The sequence below is a fragment of the Camelus ferus genome, chromosome 27 (genome assembly GCF_009834535.1).
Source record: "Camelus ferus isolate YT-003-E chromosome 27, BCGSAC_Cfer_1.0, whole genome shotgun sequence".
NCBI lineage: Eukaryota > Metazoa > Chordata > Mammalia > Artiodactyla > Camelidae > Camelus > Camelus ferus.
Genome location: NC_045722.1, coordinates 11480063 through 11503658, shown reverse-complemented (window position 1 = coordinate 11503658; position 23596 = coordinate 11480063). Strand labels below are relative to the sequence as shown.

The window sequence follows — 23596 nt, the reverse complement described above, 5'->3', positions numbered from 1 at the left end:
CCCGGGATCCGGGCGTTCCCGGGCGGAATTTAAAGGGGCCGAGCCTCATTCCTTCCCGCGAGACCGTGCGCGAGGTGGGAGGTGGGAGGTGGGCTTCCGGGAAGACCCGGCTGGGGCCTTAGCCCGGGGCGTGGGATGGGCGTGGGATGGGCGTGGGATGGGCGTGGGGTGGGCGTGGGATGGGCGTGGGGTGGGCGTGGGGTGGGGAGCCACGCCCTTCTATTTCGCTCCCCTTTCCTTGTTACTAGAGGAAGACCCATGCCCCACACACGCACAAAGGGGAAATTAAGGCCCAGAGAGCCTATAGGATCAGCTCTGAAGGATGGGTTTCCAGAGCAAGAATGCAAAAAAGGGAACAGCCTTCAGAGACGGCCGGGTGGTAAGTACAGAGCTGCTCTTTATGCACCCCCCACCCCACCCCCGCGCTTGGTCGCACAGTGGCTGAGGGAAGGGTTCCAGGAGTCTGTAACGAAGGAGCCTGGGCTTGGGTGTCAGATCAACAGCCTACCAAAGTTATCCCAGCTGTGTGAGTTTGGACAAGTTCCTCAACCCTTCTGAGCCCGTGCCTCCTCCTCTGTAAAACGGGGTCAGTATCAGAGGGGTTGTAAAGACTTAATAAACTCACTCTAGAACGGAGCATTCGCACAGTTCTTGGACCCCTCCCCAGCTCCCTACTGTCCTTTGCCCAAGTATGTAACATTATAGGGACGCATTTTCCAAGCCTGGGTGCAGGGGTCTGTTCTGACCCCGGGATGGTTGGAGAGCCTTGGTTCTCCTATTTGACTTATTTGTGCCAAGTCCTGGGGCAGACGGAGCCCATTAGTGAAGTCAGGTGTGGCCTCTGGGGCAGCCTTCAAAGGGGAGGTGGCCAGGTAGATACCTGGGAGCCCAAGATGAGCTGAAGAAGCCCCCCTCCTCCCACACATTCTGACTTTTGTGGGGTTTAGTCATTTTTGTTTTCAAGGGCTCCCTCCCTCCCCCATAAAAATGTTTTTAGATTATATTTTATGACTGGGTTGACATAAAGATGAATATATTAATATATATTATGACATTTTCTTTGGCCTTTTTTCCCTTCTAATTTAAAAAAAAGCTAAAATATTTTCTGATGTCTTAGGCATTGTGCCTAATGGATTAGTCAGCCCCACACCTATCTGTCTGTCCTACCTGGCTGCTCCCTAACTTCTGAGAAAGAGGGACATAGAAAAGCCTTAGTGGGAAGCCCCTCTGGGCAGAACTGCCCTTTGGCTCTGTCTTTTCAAAACTCCCCAGGCTGATAGAAGAAACTCTCATAACTCAATAGAAAAAACAAACAACAACAACAACAACAACAAAACACTACAATCAAAAAATAGGCAAAGGAACTGAATAGATATTTCACCAAAGGAGACATAAACATGGCCAACAGGTATCTGAAAAGCTGCTAAGCATCACTAATCATCAGGGAAATGCAAACCAAAACCACAATGAGATATCATGTCACAACTGTAATGACTATTGTCAAAAAAAAAACGATGTTTTAGCAAAGATATTGAGAAAGGGGAACCCTTGTACAGCATGGACGGGAATGTAAATGGGTGCAGCCACTATGGAAAACACCATGGGATTTTCTCAAGAAATTAAAAATAAGACTACCAAATGATCCAGCACTCTCACTTCTGGGTATATATCCGAGGGATTTGAAATCAGGATATCAAAGGGATATGTGCACCCCCATGTTCCTTGCAGCATTATTCACAGTAGCCAAGACATGGGCGCAACCTAAATGTCTGTCAATGGATGAATGGAAAAAGAAAATGTGGTATATGTATACAACGGAATATTATTCAGGCTTAAAAAAGAAGGAAACCTTGTCATTTGCAACAACATGGGTGAACCTGAAAGTGAAAGAAGCCAGACGCAGAGAGACAAATACTGCGTGATTTCATTTACATGAAGAATCGAAACTAGTAAAGCTTATAGAAGCAGATAGTGGAATGCTGGTTGCCAGGGGTTGGGGGGAGGGAAAATGGAGAGATAGTAGTCACAGGGCACAGTTTCAGGTTTACAAGATGAATAAGACCTAGAGATCTACTGTATAGCAGAGTGCCTATAGTTAACAGTATTGTATTATATACTTAAACATTTACTAAGAGGGTAGATCTTATGTTAAGTGTTCTTACACACAGACACAAAAGAAAGAAGACTTGGGGAAACTTTTGGAGATGATAAACTATGTTTATAGCATAGACTGTAGCAATGGCTTCACTGGTATGTACTTACCTCCAAATCCATCAAGTTGTATATCTTAAGTATGTTCAGCTTTTTGTGTGTCAATCATACCTCAATAAAATGGTTAAAAAAAGCCCAAACAAACCAAAAAACTCCCCAGGCTGGTCACAGCCACAAGGCTGGCACGCCACCTCCTCCTTCCCCTTTCTTTGTCTTCTTCCCGCTCAAATGGCTCCAGATCTTCCCTGCCTTTTATGGCAGCTACCAGCCTGATATGGCTATTTAAATTCACATTTTAATTAAACCTAAATAAAATTTAAAAGTCTATTCTTCAGTCTCACTAGTGCCGTTTCAAGGGCTCAATGGCTAGCAACATGTGGCCAGTGGCTACCATGTTGGACAGTGCCGAAACAGAACATTTCCATCATTGCAGAAAGTTCTATCAGACAGCACTGCTCTGAATCCTTTCTTATAAGAGTGATCTTCTGCTTATTGGGCTCTCACCTCACCCCATCAGCACAATAGGCAGACCAGGCATCAGCAAGACAGGGAACAAAAAAGAACAAGAACATTTTTTCTTTTGAAAATTTTGGTATTTCCTAAAAAGCATCAATCATTTGGGGGAAAAAAACAACTTTGTTGGACTTTCTTACACCTATTTGTGGGTTAATGATGTCTCTATACTAAATTATAAACCATAAGGTGCAACATGGAGACAGTTTAAGCTTTGGACCCATCAGTTCCATGGTCCCTTTTAAGGACAGGGTTGAAGGGCCCTAACAGTGTGTTCACATGGGCATATGCTTTCGTAAAATTTTCATAGGTAACGCAGTTTTGGTTCAGTCAGTTAAGACCACTATCTCTTCTTGCCCTAATTGTCCTTTGCTTCATGTCAGATGATGTTGGAGTGAATCTGAGTGGGGGGAAGCTGACATGAGATACGTATAGTTTGGGTTTTACAGAATAGATTTATGTGGTCTATAGTCCTTCCTACTTATAATTCGGTTTTTGCCAGCCAGCCTGGTGTAGGAGAGCCCTACCACCCTCTGTGATGACTCATCTGATGTAGGGCACAAAGTGTGTGACATAGAGGAGCAGAGCACGGGGGTCACATCACAGTAGAAATGTGCCCTGCAGTGCCTGGCACTCAGATGGTGTGGGGAGGATAGGAGGGACAAGGTGGGAAACTAAGGAGCCAGAAGCTGATGTGTAGAAAATTCCTTCACTTATCAAACAGGGAAAGTTGTAAGCAGAAGATTTGGTCCTCATTAACCTGAAACGGAAGCACTTTTAGGAGTGTCCTCACTAAAGCTGTGCATGTAATGGAAAAGCAAAATGGAATTCATCAGAATTTCTGTCGGGCACAAATACGTAACCAGTAAAACAAACCAGGAGTGCTTGTGCATGTGGACTCTTAGCTTTTATGCGTAAGATCACATCTTAGCATATCTGACACATCTCGTCCTGACAAAGTCTGGTGGTTCCAGAAGAAATCGTGTGCTAAATTGCTGCCAATGCAGTGAAATAGCCTGAAGAAAACACATGCACACCACAGAGCAAAAGATGCAAAACAAAGGAAGCACTCAAGAGGGAAAGCAGAACATAAAACAAGATGCCAGAATGAGAACTAAATCTATCCATCACATTACATCAATAAATGCAAATGGAGTAAACCTAGTGTGGAAAGAAAATCTATGATGTGCCTTTGTATCTGACATCTTTTAATGCCACATCGGAGCCTCTTGGCCGCCAGTGCCTTTGACCTATCCTGTCCTAGCCAAGCTGCTTGGGCTCCAGCTGACTTTATGCAGAGACAATCCCCAACACCTCACCTCAAGGCTACACTGCACCACCTTAAAAGAAGACATTCAGGATAGGATTGTGAAATTGGATTACCTGTTGTTCTGACTGGCAGTAGGGACAGTATGGCTAGTGGCAAGTGGGTGGCGATAACGCTTAGCATGATGGGGCATCCAAAATACTAAAGTTTTCTTCTGTGCTTAATTGGGATGAGGTGCAGGTGGAAGGTGAAACTGAGCTGGAAAATGGAAGGTAGCATTTGATTGTAGGGGGGCAATGATAATTATAAGAAATGTAGAGTAGGCTGGCTTTTATGAACAGCATAAGAAACCTGCAAAAAGAAAATGATAGGCTTAGAGTAGCTAACAGCCAACTTGAGATGTGTAAAAGCCATGGGGAGCTTAATGGCAGTTTTTAAGGAGACTCTTATCTCCTGCAGCTTCAGGGCAAACTTTTGAAAGTCAGGGTCTGCAGCTGATTGTAAGGGGGACTGTGCTGCCAGAGGAGGCTGACTGTGCAGCTGTGTTAGATCTGTCAAATTCAGAGCCCTGCTAGGAAAAGCATGGGTCTCTGGGGTGGGGACAGTGGGTGCATGAGCATGAACACCTTGAACCCCCAAATTCCCCTGAATTCTCCTGGCCAGGAGCAGCCTCTCCCCTAATCTGGAGACAGTGCAAAGACCTCACTGGAAGCAGGTGCCTTGCAAGATGTCATTTGCTTTTCTTAAGATCTGCCTCTTTCACCCCTCATTGCCTCCAGGCCCACAGTCAGAATCGGGACTCACCACAACCTGAGCAGGAAGTTACAGTCCCTCCTCCCAGAGGATCAGCTTACCCACCCAAGGAATCACAGGACCTGGTCAACATGTGCCATCTGGAGTGAAGGGAAGCCATGTGGCACTGGATCTGAGGTGAATGACTAGGGGGGATGGAGCATAAAGCTGGATTGGAGAGAATTTATTGACATGGGGCATTCACCTGTGATGTGGCCTTCAATATTCTAGCAAGGTTCCCTGGAGCTGGTCTTAATAGTATGTGGAGATGCCAGAACTTCCTTGACACACACTACAAGACTCCAAGAGAGAGGGCAATGTTAGAAGGGATTTACTATGTAAGACCTGAGAACCCACCATCTGACTAGGTGCAGAGGCAGTGAGCAAGCAAGCAGAGGGCCACTGGTATCTTGAGATGCCCTCTGAGGTTAATGAGAGTAAATAAGTAGTTCGACCCTGGAATTAGACTCCCAAATAAAAGGAAATTTATTTATTTATTTAGAGTTAGTGAGTTAAAGGCTGATGTCATCCAGTGTTATGGATAATTATGGTCCCTTGTCAATACCCAAACCTGAGTCAGTTTTCAGAGTTCACTGAAGGGGGAGCCAAGTCCCCTTGAGGAACAATAAGAGGTCTTTTATCACACCAACCATTTCTCCAGTTCTCTGAGACCCACCAAGTGTCTTACAATCCAATTTAAATCAGACATTAGCTACCTGGAGTTGGTATCAAACTCCACGTTTAAGATCTGTGTCCTACTTCAGACACCAGTCTCAAGTTTCAGATCCCCAAGTTACCTACAGTTCTCCCTGACTTAGCTACAAAGTTCGGGGGTCCCCACAACCCCTCCTCTCAGGTTCACTAAATTGCTAGAATGACTCATAGAACTCAGCAAAATGCTATACTTACTATTACAGTTAATATAAAGGATACAAATGAACAGCCAGATAAAGAGGCTCACAGGGCAAGATCTGGAATGATCCCAAGCACAAGCACTTCTTTCCCTTTAGAGTTGGGGTGTCCCACCCTCCCAGCATATGGATGTGTTCATCAATCTGGAAGCTCTCCAAACGCCACCATTTAGGGGTTTTTATGGAGCTTTCATTATATTGGCATGATTGATGTAATCACTGGCCATTGGTGATTAACTCAATCTCCAGTCCTTCTCCCCTCCCTGGAGTTTGGGAGCTGGGGCTAAAAGTCCCAAGTTTCTAATTAAGCCCTGGTCTTTCTGGAGACCAGCCCCTATCCTGAAGCTATTCAGGGGCACTAAGACTCACCTCATGAGAACAAATGATTCTCCTATCACCCTTATCATTCAGGGAATTCCCAGGTTTTTAGGAGCTTTGTGCCAAGAACCAGGACAAAAACTAAGTATTTTTCTTATTATACCCAAAGCACCACCACAAGTATATATATAAATAGTCTGCCAGTCCTGCAAAGGGATCTGTGGCCACTGACTGAATAGCTATGCATTGGGATAAGGGGATATCCAGTTCTTTAACAGTTCTTTAAACCTGTTGAATAGAGTTGAATAATGGATACCCGTAATGGGGTCTCTGCTGAAGCTAATACCAAAGGACCTGAAACCATCATGGCAATCCTATCAGAATGGGCTGATGGAAGTCAGGCAGTAAATGGACTTTTGACCCAACTCAATCTTTCTGTCCATTCAGTGGGACTGTGGAATGACCCTGTGCTAATTCCCCTAGTTTCCACATTAATATTTTGAAAAGATTTACTTGGAAGCTAACAGTAACCTTATGTTGGTTTTCTGACCTGGGGACCAGGGGCCATGCCCCTGAGGACCAGGGATGGGAAGAACCAGCAAAAGCCTGTGAAACTGCCTCCTCATCTCCTAGACAATAGAGTAACTCAGAAGTAATACCACATCCTGGGAGGAACTGCAGAGACTAGTGCCACTCTTAGACACTTAGAGGGTGCAAGGGTGCTGGCTTCCATCATATCTTTGTTCAATTTAGCCTTTTGTTCAACCTTGTCGAAGCTGATTTTTGCTCTGAAACTCCTGTTGGGCTGGCGTGGACTTTGTAAGATCAACTTCAGTCTCTGAGGCTCTCCCTGCCCCATCCTGCTTCCTCCCCTACTTTCTGTTCACAGGTGTTAGATCTGCATTGTGGTCTGAAAGCTCTGCCTGCCCAGTCCTGCTTCCTCTTCTTTTGAGTTGTCACCGGTGTTACCTCACAACAAACCTCTTGCACTCCTAATCCCATCTCACCGTGGGCTTCTGGAGGACCCACGTGGCATACCCTCCTCTCAGTTATCCTGCCGGGTGTGGTGTCTACTCTGAGCAGCTCAGCACAGCCTCTGGTACTTTGTTTGCTGCTGTAGAGGTAATGAATGCATTCTTCCTGATCCTCATTGGTTGAAAAAATAAAAATATGCTTGCTTTTATGTGGGAAGGACAGCAGTACACAGTCACAATTTTTCTCTTGGGCTATGACATCTCTCTTGCTCTTTGTCACAAAACACATCACAGGGACCTCAGCCATCTTATCCTACAGAACATTAGGTTAGTCCACTATATTGATGACATCATCCTAATTGGACCTGGTGAGCAAAAATTGGCAAGTACCCTAAATGCCCTAGTAAGACACATATGTGACAAAGAAAAGACACATATGTGACAAAGAGTGAGAGATAAAGCCCACAAAAATGTAAAAGTCTGCCGCATTGGTGAAATTTTTATTTAGTACTCTTGGATACTCCGAGACATTTCTATTAAAGTAAAAGGGAAACTGTTGCAGCTTGCACAGGAGAAAGAGCACAGTGCTTGGAGGGCCTCTTAGGTATTGGAGTCAGCATGCAACACCCTTGGAAATACTGCTGCGATCTGTTTGCTGGGGAACTCAGAAGATTGCCAGTTTCAAGTAGGGCCCAGAGCAAGGAAAGACTGACAAAGGCGGGGCAATGACAAACTCATTTCACACCTATGAAGATGACTGTTATATGGAAAACAAAAGCAGAAACAGAATTAACAAGTGTTGGCAAAGAATGAAGAGAAATTGGAGCCCTTGTGCATTGCTGGTGGGAATGTAAAATGGTGCAGACGCTGGGGGAAACAGTATGAAAGTCCCTCAAAAAATTGAAAATAGAATTACTGTATGATCCAGCAGTTCCACTTCTGGGTGTTTACCCAGAAGAACTGAAAGCAGGATCTCAAAAAGAGATTTACACACCCATGTTCAGAGCAGCATTATTCACAACAGCCTAAAGGTGTAAACAACCCAGATGTCCATCAGTGGATGAATGAATAAACAAAATGTGGTTTTTACATACAGTAGAATATTATTCAGCCTTAAAGAGGAAGGAAATACTGGTAAACGCTACAACATAGATGAACCTTGAAGACACTTGCTAAGTGAAATAAGCCAAACACAGAAGGACAAATGTTATATGATTCCACTTATATGAAGTACCTAGAGTACAGACATACTTCATTTTTATTGCTCTTCACTTAACTGCATTTTTTTTTAAAGTTGAAGGTTTGTGGCCACCCTGCATTGAGCAAGTCTATCGACACCTTTTTTCCAATAGCATTTGCTCACTTCGTGTCTCTGTGTCACATTTTGGTAATTCTCACAATATTTTAAACTTTCCCACTAGTACTATATTTGTTATGATGATCTGTGATTTTTCTTCCCTCTCTTGGTTTTTTTCCTCCGTTTTTCCTTTTTTTTTTTTTTCCCCCTCATGTCCTAGTACTTAAGGATAGAACCAGCAGACTAGAAGCTGCTAGTGCCAAAGACATGATGCCAAGGGGACAAGAGCCCTTTCTCTCTACCTCTATACATTACAGGGACCAGGACCATATGCCCAATCCCCACCAAGAAAAGGAGGGTTGATCTGTGATCTTTGATGTTACTATTGTCACTGTTTGGGGGTGCCACAAACCTCACCCAGATGACAGTGAACTCAATAAATGTTATGACAATGGGAACAGCTCAACTAATGTCTGTTGGCCCATTTCTCTCCCTCTCCTCAGGCCTCCATATTCCCTGAGACACACAGTATTAAAATTAAGCCAATTAATAACCCTCCAATGGCCTCTAAGTGTTCAAGTGAAAGGAGGAGTCCCATGTCTCTCACTTTACATCAACCACTAGAAATAATTAAGCTCAGTGAGGAGGGCATGTGGAAAACTGAGACAGGCTGAAAGCTGGACCTCTTGCACCACACAGTCAGCCAAGTTGTGAATGCAAGCGAAAAACTCTTGAAGGAAATTAAAAGTGCTACTCCTGTAAACACTTGAATGATAAGAAAGGGAAACAGCCTTACTGCTGACATGGAGAAAGTTTGAGTTGTCTGGATAGAAAATTAAACCAGTCACAACATTCCCTTAAGCCAAAACCTAATCCAGTGAAAGGCCCTACTCGCTTCAATTTTATGAAGGCTGAGAGGTGAGGAAGCTGCAGAAGAAAAGTGTGAAGCTAGCAGAGGTTGGTTCCAGAGGTTTAAGGAAAGAAGCCATCTCCATGACATCAAAGTACAGCTGCAGCAAGTTGTCCAGAAGATCGAGCAAAAGTAATTAAATGAATTAATGAAAGTGGCTACACTAAACAACAGGGGTTTAATGTAGATGTAACAGCCTTCTATTGGAAGAAGATGCCATCTAGGACTTCCATAGCTGGAGAGGAGAAGTCAGTGCTTGGCGTCAAGCTTCAAAGAACAGGCTGACTCTCTTGCTAGGGCTAGTGCAGCTAGTGACTTTAAGTTGAAGCCAGTGCTCATTTACCATTCTAGAAGTTGTGGGGCACTTAAGAATCATGCTAAATCTACTCTGCCAGTGTTATAAATGGAACAGAAAGCTTGGATGACAGCACATGTGTTTCCAACATGGTTTATTGAATATTTTAAGCCCACTGTTGCTCAGGAAAAAGAAAGAAAGAAAGAAAGAAAAGATTCTTTTCAAAATATTACTGCTCATTGACAATGCATCTGGTCACCCAAGAGCTCTGATGGAGATGTACAAAGATCATGCCTGCTAACACAACATCCATTCTGTAACCCATAGATCGAGGAGTAATTTGACTTTCAAGTTTTGTTATTTAAGAAATATATTTCACAACGCTGTGACTGCCATAGACGGTGATTTCTCTGATGGATCAGGATAAAGTAAGTAGAAAACCTTCTGGGAAGGATTCACCATTCTAGATGCTGTTAAGAATATTCATGACTCTTGGGAAGAGGACAAAATGTCAACATTAACAGGATTTTGAAAGAAGTTGATTCCAACCTCTATGGATGATTTGGAGGAATTCCAGACTTCTGTGGAGAAAGTCACTGCAGATGTGGTAGAAATAGCAAGAGAACTGGAATTAGAAGTGGAGCCTGAAGATGTGACTGAATTGCTGCAATCTCATGATAAAACTTTAATAGATGAGGAGCTGCTTTTTATGGAGGAGCAAAGAAAGTGGCTTCTTGAGATGGAATCTACTCGTGGTGAAGATGCTGTGAAGATGGTTGAAATGACAACAAAAGATTTAGAATATCGCATAAACTTAGTTGATAAAGCAGCGTCAGGGTTTGAGAGGACTGACTCCAATTTTGAAACAAGTTCTACTGTGGGTAAATGCTGCCAAACAGCATTGCCTGCTACAGAGAAATTATTTGTGAAAGGAAGGGTCAATCGATGTGGCAAACTTCATTGCTATCTTATTTTAAGACATTGCCACAGCCACCCTACCCTTGAGCAGCCACCACCCTGAGCAGTCAGCAGCCATCAACGTGGAGGCAACACCCTCCACCAGCAGAAAGATTATCACTCACTGACAACTCGGATGATGTTTAGCATCCTACAGCAATAAAGTGTTTTTTAATGAAGGTAGATACATTGATTTTTTTTAGACATAAAACTATTGCACACTTAATAGACTATGGTATAGTATAAACATAACTTTTATATGCACTGGAAAACCAAAAAATTCATGTGACTCACTTTACTGCGATGTTCACTTTATTGTGGTGGTCTAGAACCAAACGAATATCTCCAAGTGTGCCTGTAGTCAAATTCATAGAGACAGAAAATAGAATGGTGGTTGCCAGGGGCTGAGGGGAGGGAGGAATAAGAAGTTGCTGTTTAATGGGTATAAAGTTTCCGTTTGGGAAAAAAAAAAGTTTTGGAGATGGATGCCTCACAGCAATGTGAATGTACTCAACGCTGCCAACCTGTACACTGAAAAAAGGTTAAGATGGTCAATTTTTTGTCATATATGTTTTACCACAATAAGAAAAAACAGAAAAATCAGTACACACATCCACTGTAGAAAATATGACAAGCGAAAGGAAAATATTTTTAGAAATTGCCTAAGGCGGAAAAAAAGAAACAGATTGAGTCTATATCTAAGATGATATATGTAAATTAAAAAAACAAACACATCCCTATCCCAACACTGGATGTCTTAGTTTGCTGGGCTGCCATAACAAAATACCAAAGAGTGGGTAGCTTCAATAATAGACATTTATTTCCTCACAGTTCTGGAAGCTCGAAGTAAGTCTGAGATCAAGATGTCAGCAGAGCTGGTTTCTTCTGAGTCCTCTTTCGTTAACTTCTAGATAGCCATCATCTCCCTGCATCTTCACATGGTCTTTTCTCTGTGCACGTATTTATCTGTGTCTAAATTTTCTCTTCTTAGAAGGACATCAGGCCAACCCTAAAGACCTCATTTTAAACTTAAGTACCTCTTTAAAGACCCGATCTCCAAATACAGTTACATTCTGAGGTTCTAGGGGTTAGAACTTCAACATAGGAACTTTGGTGGGAACACAATTCAGACCATAACACTGTCATTTAATGAGACGTACGTAACCAAGGACACATAGTTAAATACATTATATCATTTGATGAGATGTATGTAACCAAGGACACATAGTTAAATACATTAGTGGGCACCAGGGGACAAGAGTGGGGAAGAGAAGAGTTGGAATGGGAGTGGAAATGGTGCAAAAAGGGGAAATGTCATTAAAAATTGTGCGCACGCAAGCATATGTGTGTATATTAGAAATGCAATAGAAATGGGAGACTTTAATTTACCTCTCTCAGCCCAGAACAGATGAAACAGACAAAAATTATTCATTAGTATCTTAGTATGCTATCTTGCTATGAGTGTGCTTTGCCATTTTTTTCTTCATTGTTATTTACCAGTTTTTAATTTTTTTCTCTCCAAAAATCATTCTTTGGGTGTATTTATTAGTTCTGGCATCTTCCTCTTTCCTAATTCATTATTTTATCTTTTTAGCTTTACACATTCCTTCCTTTTGTTTTTTTACATTTGTTTTGTTGTTCTTAAAAAAATGTCCTGAATTGAATGTTAAGTCCATTTTTTTTTATTTTTTATTTTTTTAAATCATAGTTTTATTGTGTAAGTCCATTTATTTTTGATCTATCGGGCTTAGCAATCTCAGTTTGTAAGGTTGTATGTTTTCCAAGCTCTAACGCCTTCAGGCCTTGCCATCTTCCTGATGCCCTGGCGATAGAGGGCAAGAGTCCCCCCACCAAGAGCCCCAGATTCTGTCCTCTTCATAGTTTTGAGAACTACTCCTTTCTCGGTCCTCTCAAAGGGACTTGCCTCTTTTTCCTCCACATACCATATGCCTCAAGACTCTTAGGCTTCCCCAGAATAAAATCTCAAGTCATTCATGTGTGACTCCACATTCCCATGGGGAGGGTGTAGGTGTGCATATGAAACACCAGTATATGATAAAGGTGCCATTGCTGCCTGGCAGGGAAGAGAAGGACAGATCAATAAATGGTGGCAGGACAGCTGAATCCCAATAAGGATAAAAAATTTAAAGTACTGTGAAAATACCAGGAAAAAAAAAAAAAAACAGAAGAAGGCCTAATAATTTCAGTGTGGGATAGCTTTCCTAAACAAAACCTAAAGTCTCAGCCGTAAAAGAAAACTTTAATAAATTTGCCTCTTTGAATTCTGCACTGACATGCCAATGGCATGAAAAAAGGAGGTAAGAGAATAATTGTTCTAGCTTTATAAATGGCCTGTGAACATGTTAAAAGATGCTCATCCTCATTCATAATTAAAGATATGCAAATAAAACTATTGAGTGTGGTTAAGCATCTTTTAACATGTTTTAAAAGCCACTTATATTTTCTGTGAAAGCCAATTTTTGCTTTCATCTGTATTTCCCCCTAGTTTGGTAAAGATCAGAACATTTGATAATACAGATTTGGATACAACATGAATAAATAGACACATACATTTTTGGGGAAAATATGTGTGTGAATTGGTGCTACTTTTTTGAAAGGACACCTGACAATGCTATTAAAACTACAAAGACATAGATCTTAAAAGCTTTCATCACAAGAAAAAAAATCTGTAACTATGTATGGTGAAGGATGCTAATTAGACGTCTTGTGATCATTTTGAAATATATACAAATGTTGAATCATTATGTTGAACAGCTGAAACTAATATAATGTCAATTATATCTCCATAAAATAAAATAAGCCATAAACACATCACTCTTATTTCCCAGGGATTCAGTTTCTAGGAACAAACAATTTCTATGAATATATTCCTTTGTGTGTGAAATAACACATATTTGGGCATTGTTTGAAATAGAATACTAGAAACAACCTAACAGTCCATCAGTGGGGGACTGGCTTAATAAATTGTGAAACATCAATTCAAAGAAATACTATGCAGCCATAAAAAAAGAATGAAGCATATATATACATAATATATATAGGTGTGTGTGTATGCAATATTTAACTCTCTCACTTGCAGTTAAGTAAGAACAGCAAAGTAAAGTAGTGTGCTTAACAATCACTCATTCAGTAAATATTAAATGAAGACTTGCTGTGTGCTAAGAACTGTCCTAGGTACTGGAGAAATAGAGGTAAACAGAACAGCTTAGATCCAAGCTGTCATGAAGCTTGCATACTGGTAGAGGAGAGAGGCAATGAATAAATAAAACAACCCAGAAAGGAGATCATTTCTGATGGTTGTAAATGCTATGAAAGAAATGCAAGAAAGAGATGTGACAATGAATGGTTGGGTGCAGGGGGGCTGCTTTAGAACAGGTGGTCGGGGAGACTTCTCTAGAGGTGCTATTTGAGTTGAGGAAACGGGGCACAAGAAAAAAGCCTTCAAAACAGGAAAGAACTTAGGGTGCCAAGGGCCACAAAGATGGCCAGTGCAGTCGGAGTGTGGTGATTGTTGGGGACATCTGTACAGATGAGGTCTGAGGGGTTTGTATTTCACTCTAAAAACATGTACTCATCATGTTTTAAAAGGGCAAATATATGTATACATAAATACATTTCTTCTTGCATATGTGCTTGTTTATGTACATAATATTTTTGGAAGGAGAAACAAGAAACAGATCATGGTGGCTGCCTCAGGGGGACTGGGGCTCCAGGGCAGGAAGGAGACTTATGTTCTGTAGTGTATCTTATTGCTGTTTGATATTTCTACCATGTACATGAATTACTCTTTCAATTAAAAACTAGTTAATTTTTTAAACTATGAAAAAGATCTTAATATTCAATCTCAGTTGTAACCAGGGAAATGCAAATTAAAACATCAGGGAAATAAGATTTTTTAGGAGGGATTTAAAAACTTATAAAGCTCATGAATTGATGAGGATATGAGAAAAAGGACTTGTGTATTGTTTGTATATTTTATTTGTGGGAATGAGCCTTGGTAAACCTTTCCTGAGGATCACAGGCCTTTTTTTATATCAAAGGTCTTGACTTTTTTATTATCTCTTTGCCTCAACCATTCCATGTCCATGAATTTCTCCAGAGGAAAGAACAGATGCAAAGATTAAGCTACCAGGATATTAAACCTATCATGTTATAATAGGGAAATTATAGGAGCAATTTAAATTCTAGCAATAGTCTTTTATTTAAATAAACTATGATATATCCATACAATGGAACTTTATGACTATATTTAAAATACTCTTAAAGAATATTCAATGATGTGCAAAAATGTTATCAATGTACTGTTAGGTAAAAGATAAAGTTACAAGAGTGTTCAATTTTCCAATTTTAGCACAAATATATATATATGTATACACATACATATACAAAGACTGCAAAAATATTAACAGTAAATCATGAGTGATTTATAGACTCTTTGCTTAAAGAGTATTTTAAAAATGATTTTTACGTTTTGGTCCTTAAATGCATGTAATTAGATTATAATTCTCAGAGAAGAACACTCTATCATTGTTTAGTCCATGCATGGTCACTTTCATTTTATTTATTTTGATTTGTTAATGTTTGCATTTCTATGAGGAACTGCCATGAATCCACCACCCAACTAGAATTGTGCCGATAACTATTTGGCGCCTCTCCTTTCCCATTTCTGTCCTTCCACAACTAAAGGTAACCACCATCTTGAATTTTGTGCTTATTATTCCCTTGCCTCTTTTCATTTTTTATTTTTTTAAATTGTGGTAAAATACACATCACATAAAATTTAACATCTGAACCATTTTTTTTTTTTCATGTAGGTACTGGGGATTGAACCCAGATCCTTGTGCAGTCTAAGCACTCACTCTACCACTGAGCTATACCATCCCCCATCTTAGCCATTTTTAAGTGTACAGTTTAGTGGCATTAAAAACATTCATATTTCTGTGCTACCATCACCACCATCCATCTCCAAAATGTTTTTCATCTTGCTGAACTAAAACTCTGTACCCATTAAACAATAACTTCCCATTCCCGCCCCTGCAGTCCCGGCAACCACCATTCTACTTTCTGTTTCTATGACTTTGACTACTCTAGATACCTCACGTAAGGGGAGTCAGACAGCGTTTTTGTTCCTTCGTCACTGGCTTATTTCACTTAGCATAATCTTCTCATACATGTTGTAACATGCGACTGGATTTTCTTCCTTTTTAAGGCTGATTAATATTCCATTATATGTATAGTCCTCCTTTTGTTTACTCATTCAGATTATCAGTAGACACTTGGGTTGCTTCTAGTGCAATTTTAGCTGTTGTGAAAAATGCTGCTATGAACATGGACATACACATATCTCTTTGAGCCCCCACTTTCAGTTCTTTTGGATATATACTCAGAAGTTGAATTGCTAGGTCGTATGGTAGATCTGGGTTTTTTGTTTTTTTTTTTGTTTTTTTTTTTTTGAGCAACTACCATACTGTTTTCCATAGCAGCTGCATCATTTCACATTCCCACCAGTAGTTTACAAGGGTTTCAACTTCCCCACATCCTCACCAACAGTTGTTATTTTCTATTTTTTTGATAATAGCCATCCTACTGTGTGTGAGGTGGTATCACTGTGGTTTTGATTTGCGTTTCCCTAATGATTAGTAATGTTGAACACCTTTCATGTACTTGTTGGCCATTTGAATATCTTCTCTGGAGACAAGTCTAGTCAAGTCCTTTGCCCACTTTTTAATTTGGTTGGTTTTTGTTGTTGAATTGTACGAGTTCTTTATATATTCTGCATATTAATCCCTTATCAAATACATGCTTTGCAAAATTTTCTCCTAACCCATGGCTTGCCTTTCCACTCTGTTGATTGTGTCATTTAATGCACAGAATTTTTTCATTTTGATGTAGTTCAGTTTACCTATTTTTTCTTCTGTTGCCTGGGCTTTTGATTTTATATCCATATAGCCCTTCCTTTGTAAAAATGGTTTTATCGCACATATGGTTGCCTTAACAATATATTTCCCTTGTTTAAGAGTCTTGTAAAAAAGTATATTGCACTCTATGTGGTCATCTAAGGAGTACTTTATTCACTCAGCATTATGCTGTCCAGATTCATACCTATTGTTTAACACCTAGAGCTAGAGTTCATTTATTTTCAGAGGTATATAATATTCCACCATGTAAATATACCCAAGTTTATTCATTCATTCTCCTACCAATGGACATTGTATCAGTTCTAGTCTTTTGCTACTCTGCACAATATGTCTGTGAACACTTTCATGTCCCCTGGTGCATTTGTATAAGAGTCCTCTCAGCTATCCACCTGGGAGTCATTGGGTCATAGGGTATAGGAATACTCAAATGTACACAATAATTCCAAATTATTTCAAAGTAGTTGAATCAATCTACACACTCACCAACAATATTTATGAGATCTCATTGATCCATATCTTCTCCAACACTTGGTATAGTTAGATTTCTTATTTTTTGTTAATCTCATAGATGTTATAGTGTCTCATTATGGTCTTCATTTTCATTTCCTTGATTAATATGGAAATTGAACAACTCTTCAAGTGCCTATTGGCCATATGTGTTTTCTCTTTTATTAAATGTTTGTGTCTCTTGCCCATGTTCTGGTAAAGTTGTTTATTTTTTTCTTGATGGATTTGAGGACATTCTATGTATTCTTGGCAGCAGTTCTTTAGATACATATATTGTAAATATTTTCTGCCTTCTTTCCTCTCAATTTTTTTATAGTGTGTTGACGAATAAGTCTCTTAATTTAAATGAAACCTATAAATCTTTCCTTTCATAGTTAGAATTTTTTGGCATCTTGGTTAAGAAATCTTTCTCTATTCTAAAATTAGAGAGATATTCCTTGTATTTTTTTGTAAATGTTTTAAAGTTTTACTTCTGGCATTTAGGTCTATAATACCCCCAGAGTTGATTTTTGTGTGTGTGTTGATCTGAGGAAGGGATACAATTTATTACTTTTTCGCCATATGGATAATCAATATGCCTAGCTCCATTTATCAAACCGTCAGAGGCAACACGGCAGAATGTGAGAAGCAGAGAGTTCAATAATTGGATATGGGTGTGGGAGGCCTGAGCCTCAGGGAAGTCTGCTGGGGGCTGCTGAGGTTTATTCCTTAATAATAATTGACGGGTGAGAGGAGACTGCTTTCTTCCATGTTGTCATATGAGGATTTGATGCTAGGGGCCGTTGCAGCCATTGTGTCCCCAGTGGGGATTGTTGTTGACACACAGAAAATGGACAACTAGACATCTGTAAAGGACTAAAGTCTTTGATGATGCTATTGAGCAGCTGAACCAACTCTAGAAGCAAGCGTCTGGCACATATTAGGTCCTCAACAAGTATTTTGGAATAAGTAAATAAATGAATACGTATACCCACACAGGACCACTCCCTGTGCCACCATAAAGCCCAGTTCTTTTCTGCCTCTGTGCCTTTGTATTTTCTGTTCCTTCTACCAGGAATGCCACTCCCTCACCATCTCCATCTCCTAAAATTTGGCTCATCCTCCAAGACTCATCTGGAATGCCACCATTTCTCTGAAGCTTGCCCTAATCTCCTAAGGCTAATGTGATTTATCACTCCCTTGAATACCCATAGCACTTTGTAATTATCACAACTACCTTTTTAAACTTTTAAAATTTAAGTAAAAGTTTAAAAATTAAGACCCAAACTCTGCAAACTAGAATAGAAAACCAAAGCAAGGACAGTATTAGAAAGCATATATGTAAGCCATGGAGTCCACAGTTATTAAATATGAGCTAATTCTTATTAATCTATAACAACTCCTCATATTCCCCTGATTTGTCTTATATTCAGAACTAAATACATCCCCCAAAGGTTATTTGAGATGCCATCTTTGTTGTGTCATTTTTCTCTTTTAATGTGGAAGTTCTACTTGCAAATATCTCTTGGCTTTTTATTCTGGTCCACTGATCTGTCCGTGTAGTACTACACTGTTTTAATTTTTGTAGCTCTGTGAGATATTCAAGAAACCGACAGGGCAAGTTCCCCTTTGTAACTCTTCTCTGGCTGTCTGCTTGGACATCTGGTCACATTTTGATGGTATTTAAATCTTCGTCTTAGATACTCCATGGGGAAGTAAATGATCTCTGAGGGTTAGAATGCAAGAATCAGGGTTTTCCTGAGTCTGCCAGCATGCATGCCAGTCTGACTGGAAAATTCCTCACTGGCTTATTCATAAAGAAATAAGTGGTGTTAAACAATAAATAACATTTGTGAACGATCTTGGAGAAACACTGTATTTCTGCTTTGAGGGCTGGTGTTATAGAGATATCCTGTGGATTTTTCCTTACAAACTGTCGTACTTGGGCTGGATATTGGGGAACAGGGAAAAGTTATCATTTCCCACAGCCAGGTCACCCACATCCTGCTACAGTTGGGTTATGTTGATTTGAGAAGAGCGAGGGGCTTCAGAAATCCACCTGTGACAATGCTATGTGAGATTTTGTTTTAAAATTTTATTATTTATTATTTTTTCAGATCTACATGTTCACTGTAGAAAATTTAAAAAACAGAAATATAAGGAATGAAAATAACCTATACTCCTTCATTCAAAATAACTATTGTTAACATTTTAATGAATTTCCTCCAGTCTATTTTTTTATATATAACTGAGATCTTTCAGTATATACACATTTATTCCATGACTTCTACTTGTATAATTAAAATAATCCATAAAGATAATTTTTATAATCATATAAAATTATATTTTATGTACGTGTAGAAACTTGTTAAACCATTCCCCTACTGCAATACATTTAAGTTCCTTCCAAGCTTTCATTTTTATAAATGTAGCAGGGTCTCAAAATGCAATACGATAGCTGGGATGTGGAGGAAAAGATGTAGTGTTTTTTGGGTTGTTTTTTGTTTTTTTTTTCTGGTTTTCCCAAGTCCTATTCTCTGGCTAATGTGAAAAAAAAAAAGTTACCTTTAAAATCTTAGTCCTTTTCAATAATCCTTACATGAAAGGCTCAGTCTTTCTAAGAAAAGTGGTCAGTCTTACATTCCTGACCAGTAGACAAAGAAGCCAGTAAAACTTTATGATAAGACCAAGCAGGTGCTGATTAAAAGAAAACTCTGAAATGAGGATCTCTGATTATTTCAATATGGGAAGTGGGAAGAAGGAGAGAAATCAAAGAGAGAAGAAGGGTAAAAGAATTGTTTTATTTGAAGGTATGATATAAATTCAGATTAAACTGTAGAGCTGGCATATAAATATAGTTCTAAATATTTGCATTAAAATTTTAAGGGTAGAGAAATTCCTGAAAAACCAATAAAAATTATAGCAAAATATTTTTTAAAAGCATAGACCTGAGAGGTGTGGAGAATGGTAGAGAGAACAAGAGCAGGACAATAAACAGATGGACAAGTGGGAAAGAATGCAGTGGACCCAAGAAACTTGAGTCCTAGGGTAGAAGTTGGAGGTGGATGTACTGCGAAGAAAGAATACTACAGAAAAGAAATATTTGGAGAATAAAAAATGAACTTTTTGGAAATTAAAAACATGACAGTAGAAAAGAAGATTTGGAAATTAAAGTGGAGAAAATCTCTCAGAAAATAGAGCCAAGAGACACTGAGATGGAAAACAGAAAACAGAGGATCAATCCAGGAGGTCCAATGGTCAAATAATTAGTCCAGAAAAAGAAAATGGAAGACAGGAGATTATTTAGAAAACAACTTAATTTTCCAGAATTTTTGCCTTGATGCACAGTACCACTGTGAACACTTTTATATAGTTAAGAACACATTTTCGTTGCTTAGCCTATGCATGCTCTCTCATTTTATTCACTTTGCTTTGCTTATGGATGCATTGATTTATATAAGGAACTCCCGTAAATTCACCATCCAGCTAGCCAATAACTATCTATGGGCTTCTTGCCTTTCCCATCTGAGTCTCCCCCAACTAAAGGTAACCACCATCCTGAATTTTGTGTTCTCATTCCTCTGCTTTTGGTTTTTTATTTTTATCTTCTATTTCACTATAGCTGATTTATGCAGTTGTGTTAGTTTCAGGTGTACACTTCAGACTCTTTTCCGTTATAGGTTCTTACAAGATATTGAATATAGTTCCCTGTGCTCCCTTGCTTTTTAAAATAGCTTTATCACATATGTAATGCCTACTCATCATTATACTGTGCAGATTCATGCCTATTGTTGCCTGGACTGTAGTTTATTCATTTTTTACAGCTGTGTGATAGTCCACTATATGAACATACCAAAGTTTATTCATGCATTCTCCCACCTCCTACCAGCGTAATAGGTTGGGGAAGGTATGTATATGTGTGTGCGTGCATGTATACCAATAGTGAGAGTTCAATCTTCATCCTCTCCAGTGGAAAGTCAACGGATGATGACTAAAAGTGAAAAATCAAGAAGTACTGATAGAGGTATCACTTGGAGATATTATTTGGAGATAAAGAAGTAAATATGAGAAGAATCAGCTGAAGGAGTGAAAATGGTTTCCGCTGGGGAGGAAGAATTGGTGGGGGGACTTTGGAGGCGATGGCTCTTTTGCATAACAACTGATACAATGATTAGAGTTTTATACTAAGTGCACATATAGCATTGGAAAAAGGTGAAAACATTAAAGGTAACCACTGAATAACAGAAATGGCATATAGAGTTTGCAAACCATCAGTGAGGAAAAAAAAAAAGAAAGAAGTGTGATTAACAAGTTTCTTCCATATAGAACAGGGAACTGTATTCAATATCCTGTAATGAAAAATAATATGAAAATGAATATATGTATATATACTTGAATGACTGAAACATTATGCTGTACACCAGAAATTGACACATTATAAACTGACGATACTTCAATAATAAATAAATAAGTGTGATCACTCCAACAAATGGTAGGAAAAGAAATAAGAAAAACAATTTTAAAAAGTGTATTCGTTTCCTGTTGCTGCTATCAGAAATTGCCACAACCTTGGTGGCTTAAAACAACAGTTCTGGGACTTAAAAGTCCAAAATGGGTCTCACTGGGCTAAAATTAAGATGTGGACAGAGCTGCATTCCCTTCTGGAGGCTCGGGGGGAGAATCCATTTTCTTACCTTTTGCAGCTTCAAGAGGCTGTTCATGTTACTGAGCTCATGGCCCCTTCCTCCAGCTTCAAAGCCATCCTGGTCGAGTCTTTCTCATACCCCGTATCTCCCAGACTCTTCTGCTTCCCTCTTCCGTGTTTAAGCGCTGTCATTATTACACTGGCCACACCTCGATAGTTCAGGATCCTCACCCTATTTTAAAGTCAGCTAATTAGCAACCTGAATTCCATCTGCAACCTTAATTCCCCTTTGCCATGTAATTTAACATATTCACAGGTTCCAGGGATTAGGCCGTGGACATGTTTGGGAGAACATAATTCTGCCTACCACAAAAAAAATATAGCCAATAGAAATCATAGTTAAATGGAAAAAATAGATGAAACTCTAGAAAGAGGGGGGAAAATGGAGAGGAGGAAGTAATTGAAAAAATAATGGAGACAAATTCACCAGAATTAAACTCAGATGAAAGATTTCAGATTGAAATGAGCCACACAGACCAATGAGCAATAAGGAAAACCCACACTTAGAGAACTAATAGAGAAATTTAAGAATGTCAAAGACAAAGAGAAACTTTAAGTTTTACAAGAAGAACAGATTTTATCGAAGGAAAAAGATCCAATTTACATCAATTTTTCAGTAGTACTGGAGGCAAAAAGGCAATGGAAACTTCTTTTCAAACGTTTGAAAGGAAAAGAATTTAGAGACCTAAAATTTTACATACAGTCAAACTTTCTTTTAAATATGAAGTCATGATAAAAAAAATCATCAGGTATACCAGGGCTAAGGTTTGCCACAGAAAAATCTACACTAGAAATACTTTCAAATAAAGTATTTAAATACTAGATAGTACAAGAGGTATAAGAATTAAAGGTGATCAAAGTTGTCTTTAAAACACTTTTAAGATGAAACTAAACGGTAAAAATACAGTATCAATGTGATGGGCTATTGTCTTATTAGGAGTTATGAAAAAAGAGAAAAAGCAACAAAATAATAAATTAGTTGCTACCAACACTTCCAATTATATTAATCACTAAAATAATTTTTAAATGTCTAAACTCCTTTTAAAAATAAAGACAGACATTGGATTTTCAAAAATGCAGTTAAACATCATTTATATGAAATGCACCTAAAATAAGGACACACAAATCTTAAAGGTAAAAGGATGGAAAAAAACATTGTGTAAACATAAACTAAAAGAAAGATGGTGTAATCATATTATTAGATAAAATGGTCTTTAAGACAAAGAGTATTATTAGAGAGGGAGAAGTTCACTATATTATGAAAGACATAATTCTCCAAGAAGTTATAACAATTTTAATCTTGTATGCAAGTAATAAAGTATACAAACAAAAACTGATAAAGATGTGGGGGAATTCTTAAATATATCATCAAAGTGGGAGATTTCAACATACCTCTCTTGAATATTGATAGGTCAAGCAGAAAGATATTCAGCAAAAAAAGAAAAAAGAAAATATTCAGCGAAGATATAGAAAATCTGAACAACATAGATTTCATGTGGGAGAGGTGATCCTTCGTCAGGTGACAGAGCCCAAGGTGAGTAAGAAAGGCATTTCTAGGGGAGATCCGGAGGGTGGCAGCAGCAATAGACTAGCTACATACAAAGGGATTAATTGTATAATTTAATGTATCAAAGACAATGGGAATCAAGTTTCTCACTCAGAGAAGGGAGTTACAAATACAGAAAGAGAATGCTACAGTGTACCCTGCGGGGTTGGATTGGAGATGGAGATATCATGTGAACTTATGGTTTTCAATATAAATAGATAAAGGAATATATGTAGATATAAATACGTACATAGAAATACCCTTACATCCATTCCCTAGCTCTGTCCACCGAGAGATCCTGGGAGAAGTGACAACCCTACAGCTATGCACACACTTAGTGTCCATATTTGCAGGGCAGGCAAAGAGCAGCTGTAAGAGAGCTGTGAGCTGGTCTATTCCCATAGCTCATTCAGGGCTTGGAGATGGGTTCCAGCCAGCTTAAGAGGAGGGGTAGCGGTGAACACCTGGGCTATCC

General features: G+C 39.2%; 1 protein-coding gene and 1 non-coding gene across 27 annotated transcripts in view; one reads left to right on the top strand and one right to left on the bottom strand.

Moving 5' to 3' along the window:
* The window catches only part of LOC106730673, a 46443-nt gene that overhangs the window by 813 nt on the left and 22034 nt on the right, over window positions 1-23596 (top strand). For 19 of the 26 annotated variants that reach the window (XR_004315572.1, XR_004315564.1, XR_004315574.1 and 16 more), the window contains exons 2-5: window positions 249-379; window positions 4771-4921; window positions 6902-7134; window positions 22987-23109. Coding sequence is in view for 2 of the 26 variants with exons in the window: in XM_032468931.1 (XP_032324822.1) it covers window positions 249-379; window positions 4771-4921; window positions 22987-23109 (405 nt within the window). In the remaining 24 variants the exon portion in view is untranslated. Of the gene's footprint in view, window positions 1-49; window positions 89-248; window positions 380-4770; window positions 4922-6901; window positions 7135-22986; window positions 23110-23596 lie in introns of those variants that run through there. The other 7 variants (XR_004315561.1, XR_004315560.1, XR_004315559.1 and 4 more) reach the window with 3 other exon arrangements.
* On the bottom strand, window positions 8493-8641 carry LOC116660314. The gene has a single exon (XR_004315768.1). It is a non-coding gene; the product is annotated as a small nucleolar RNA SNORA57 (small nucleolar RNA).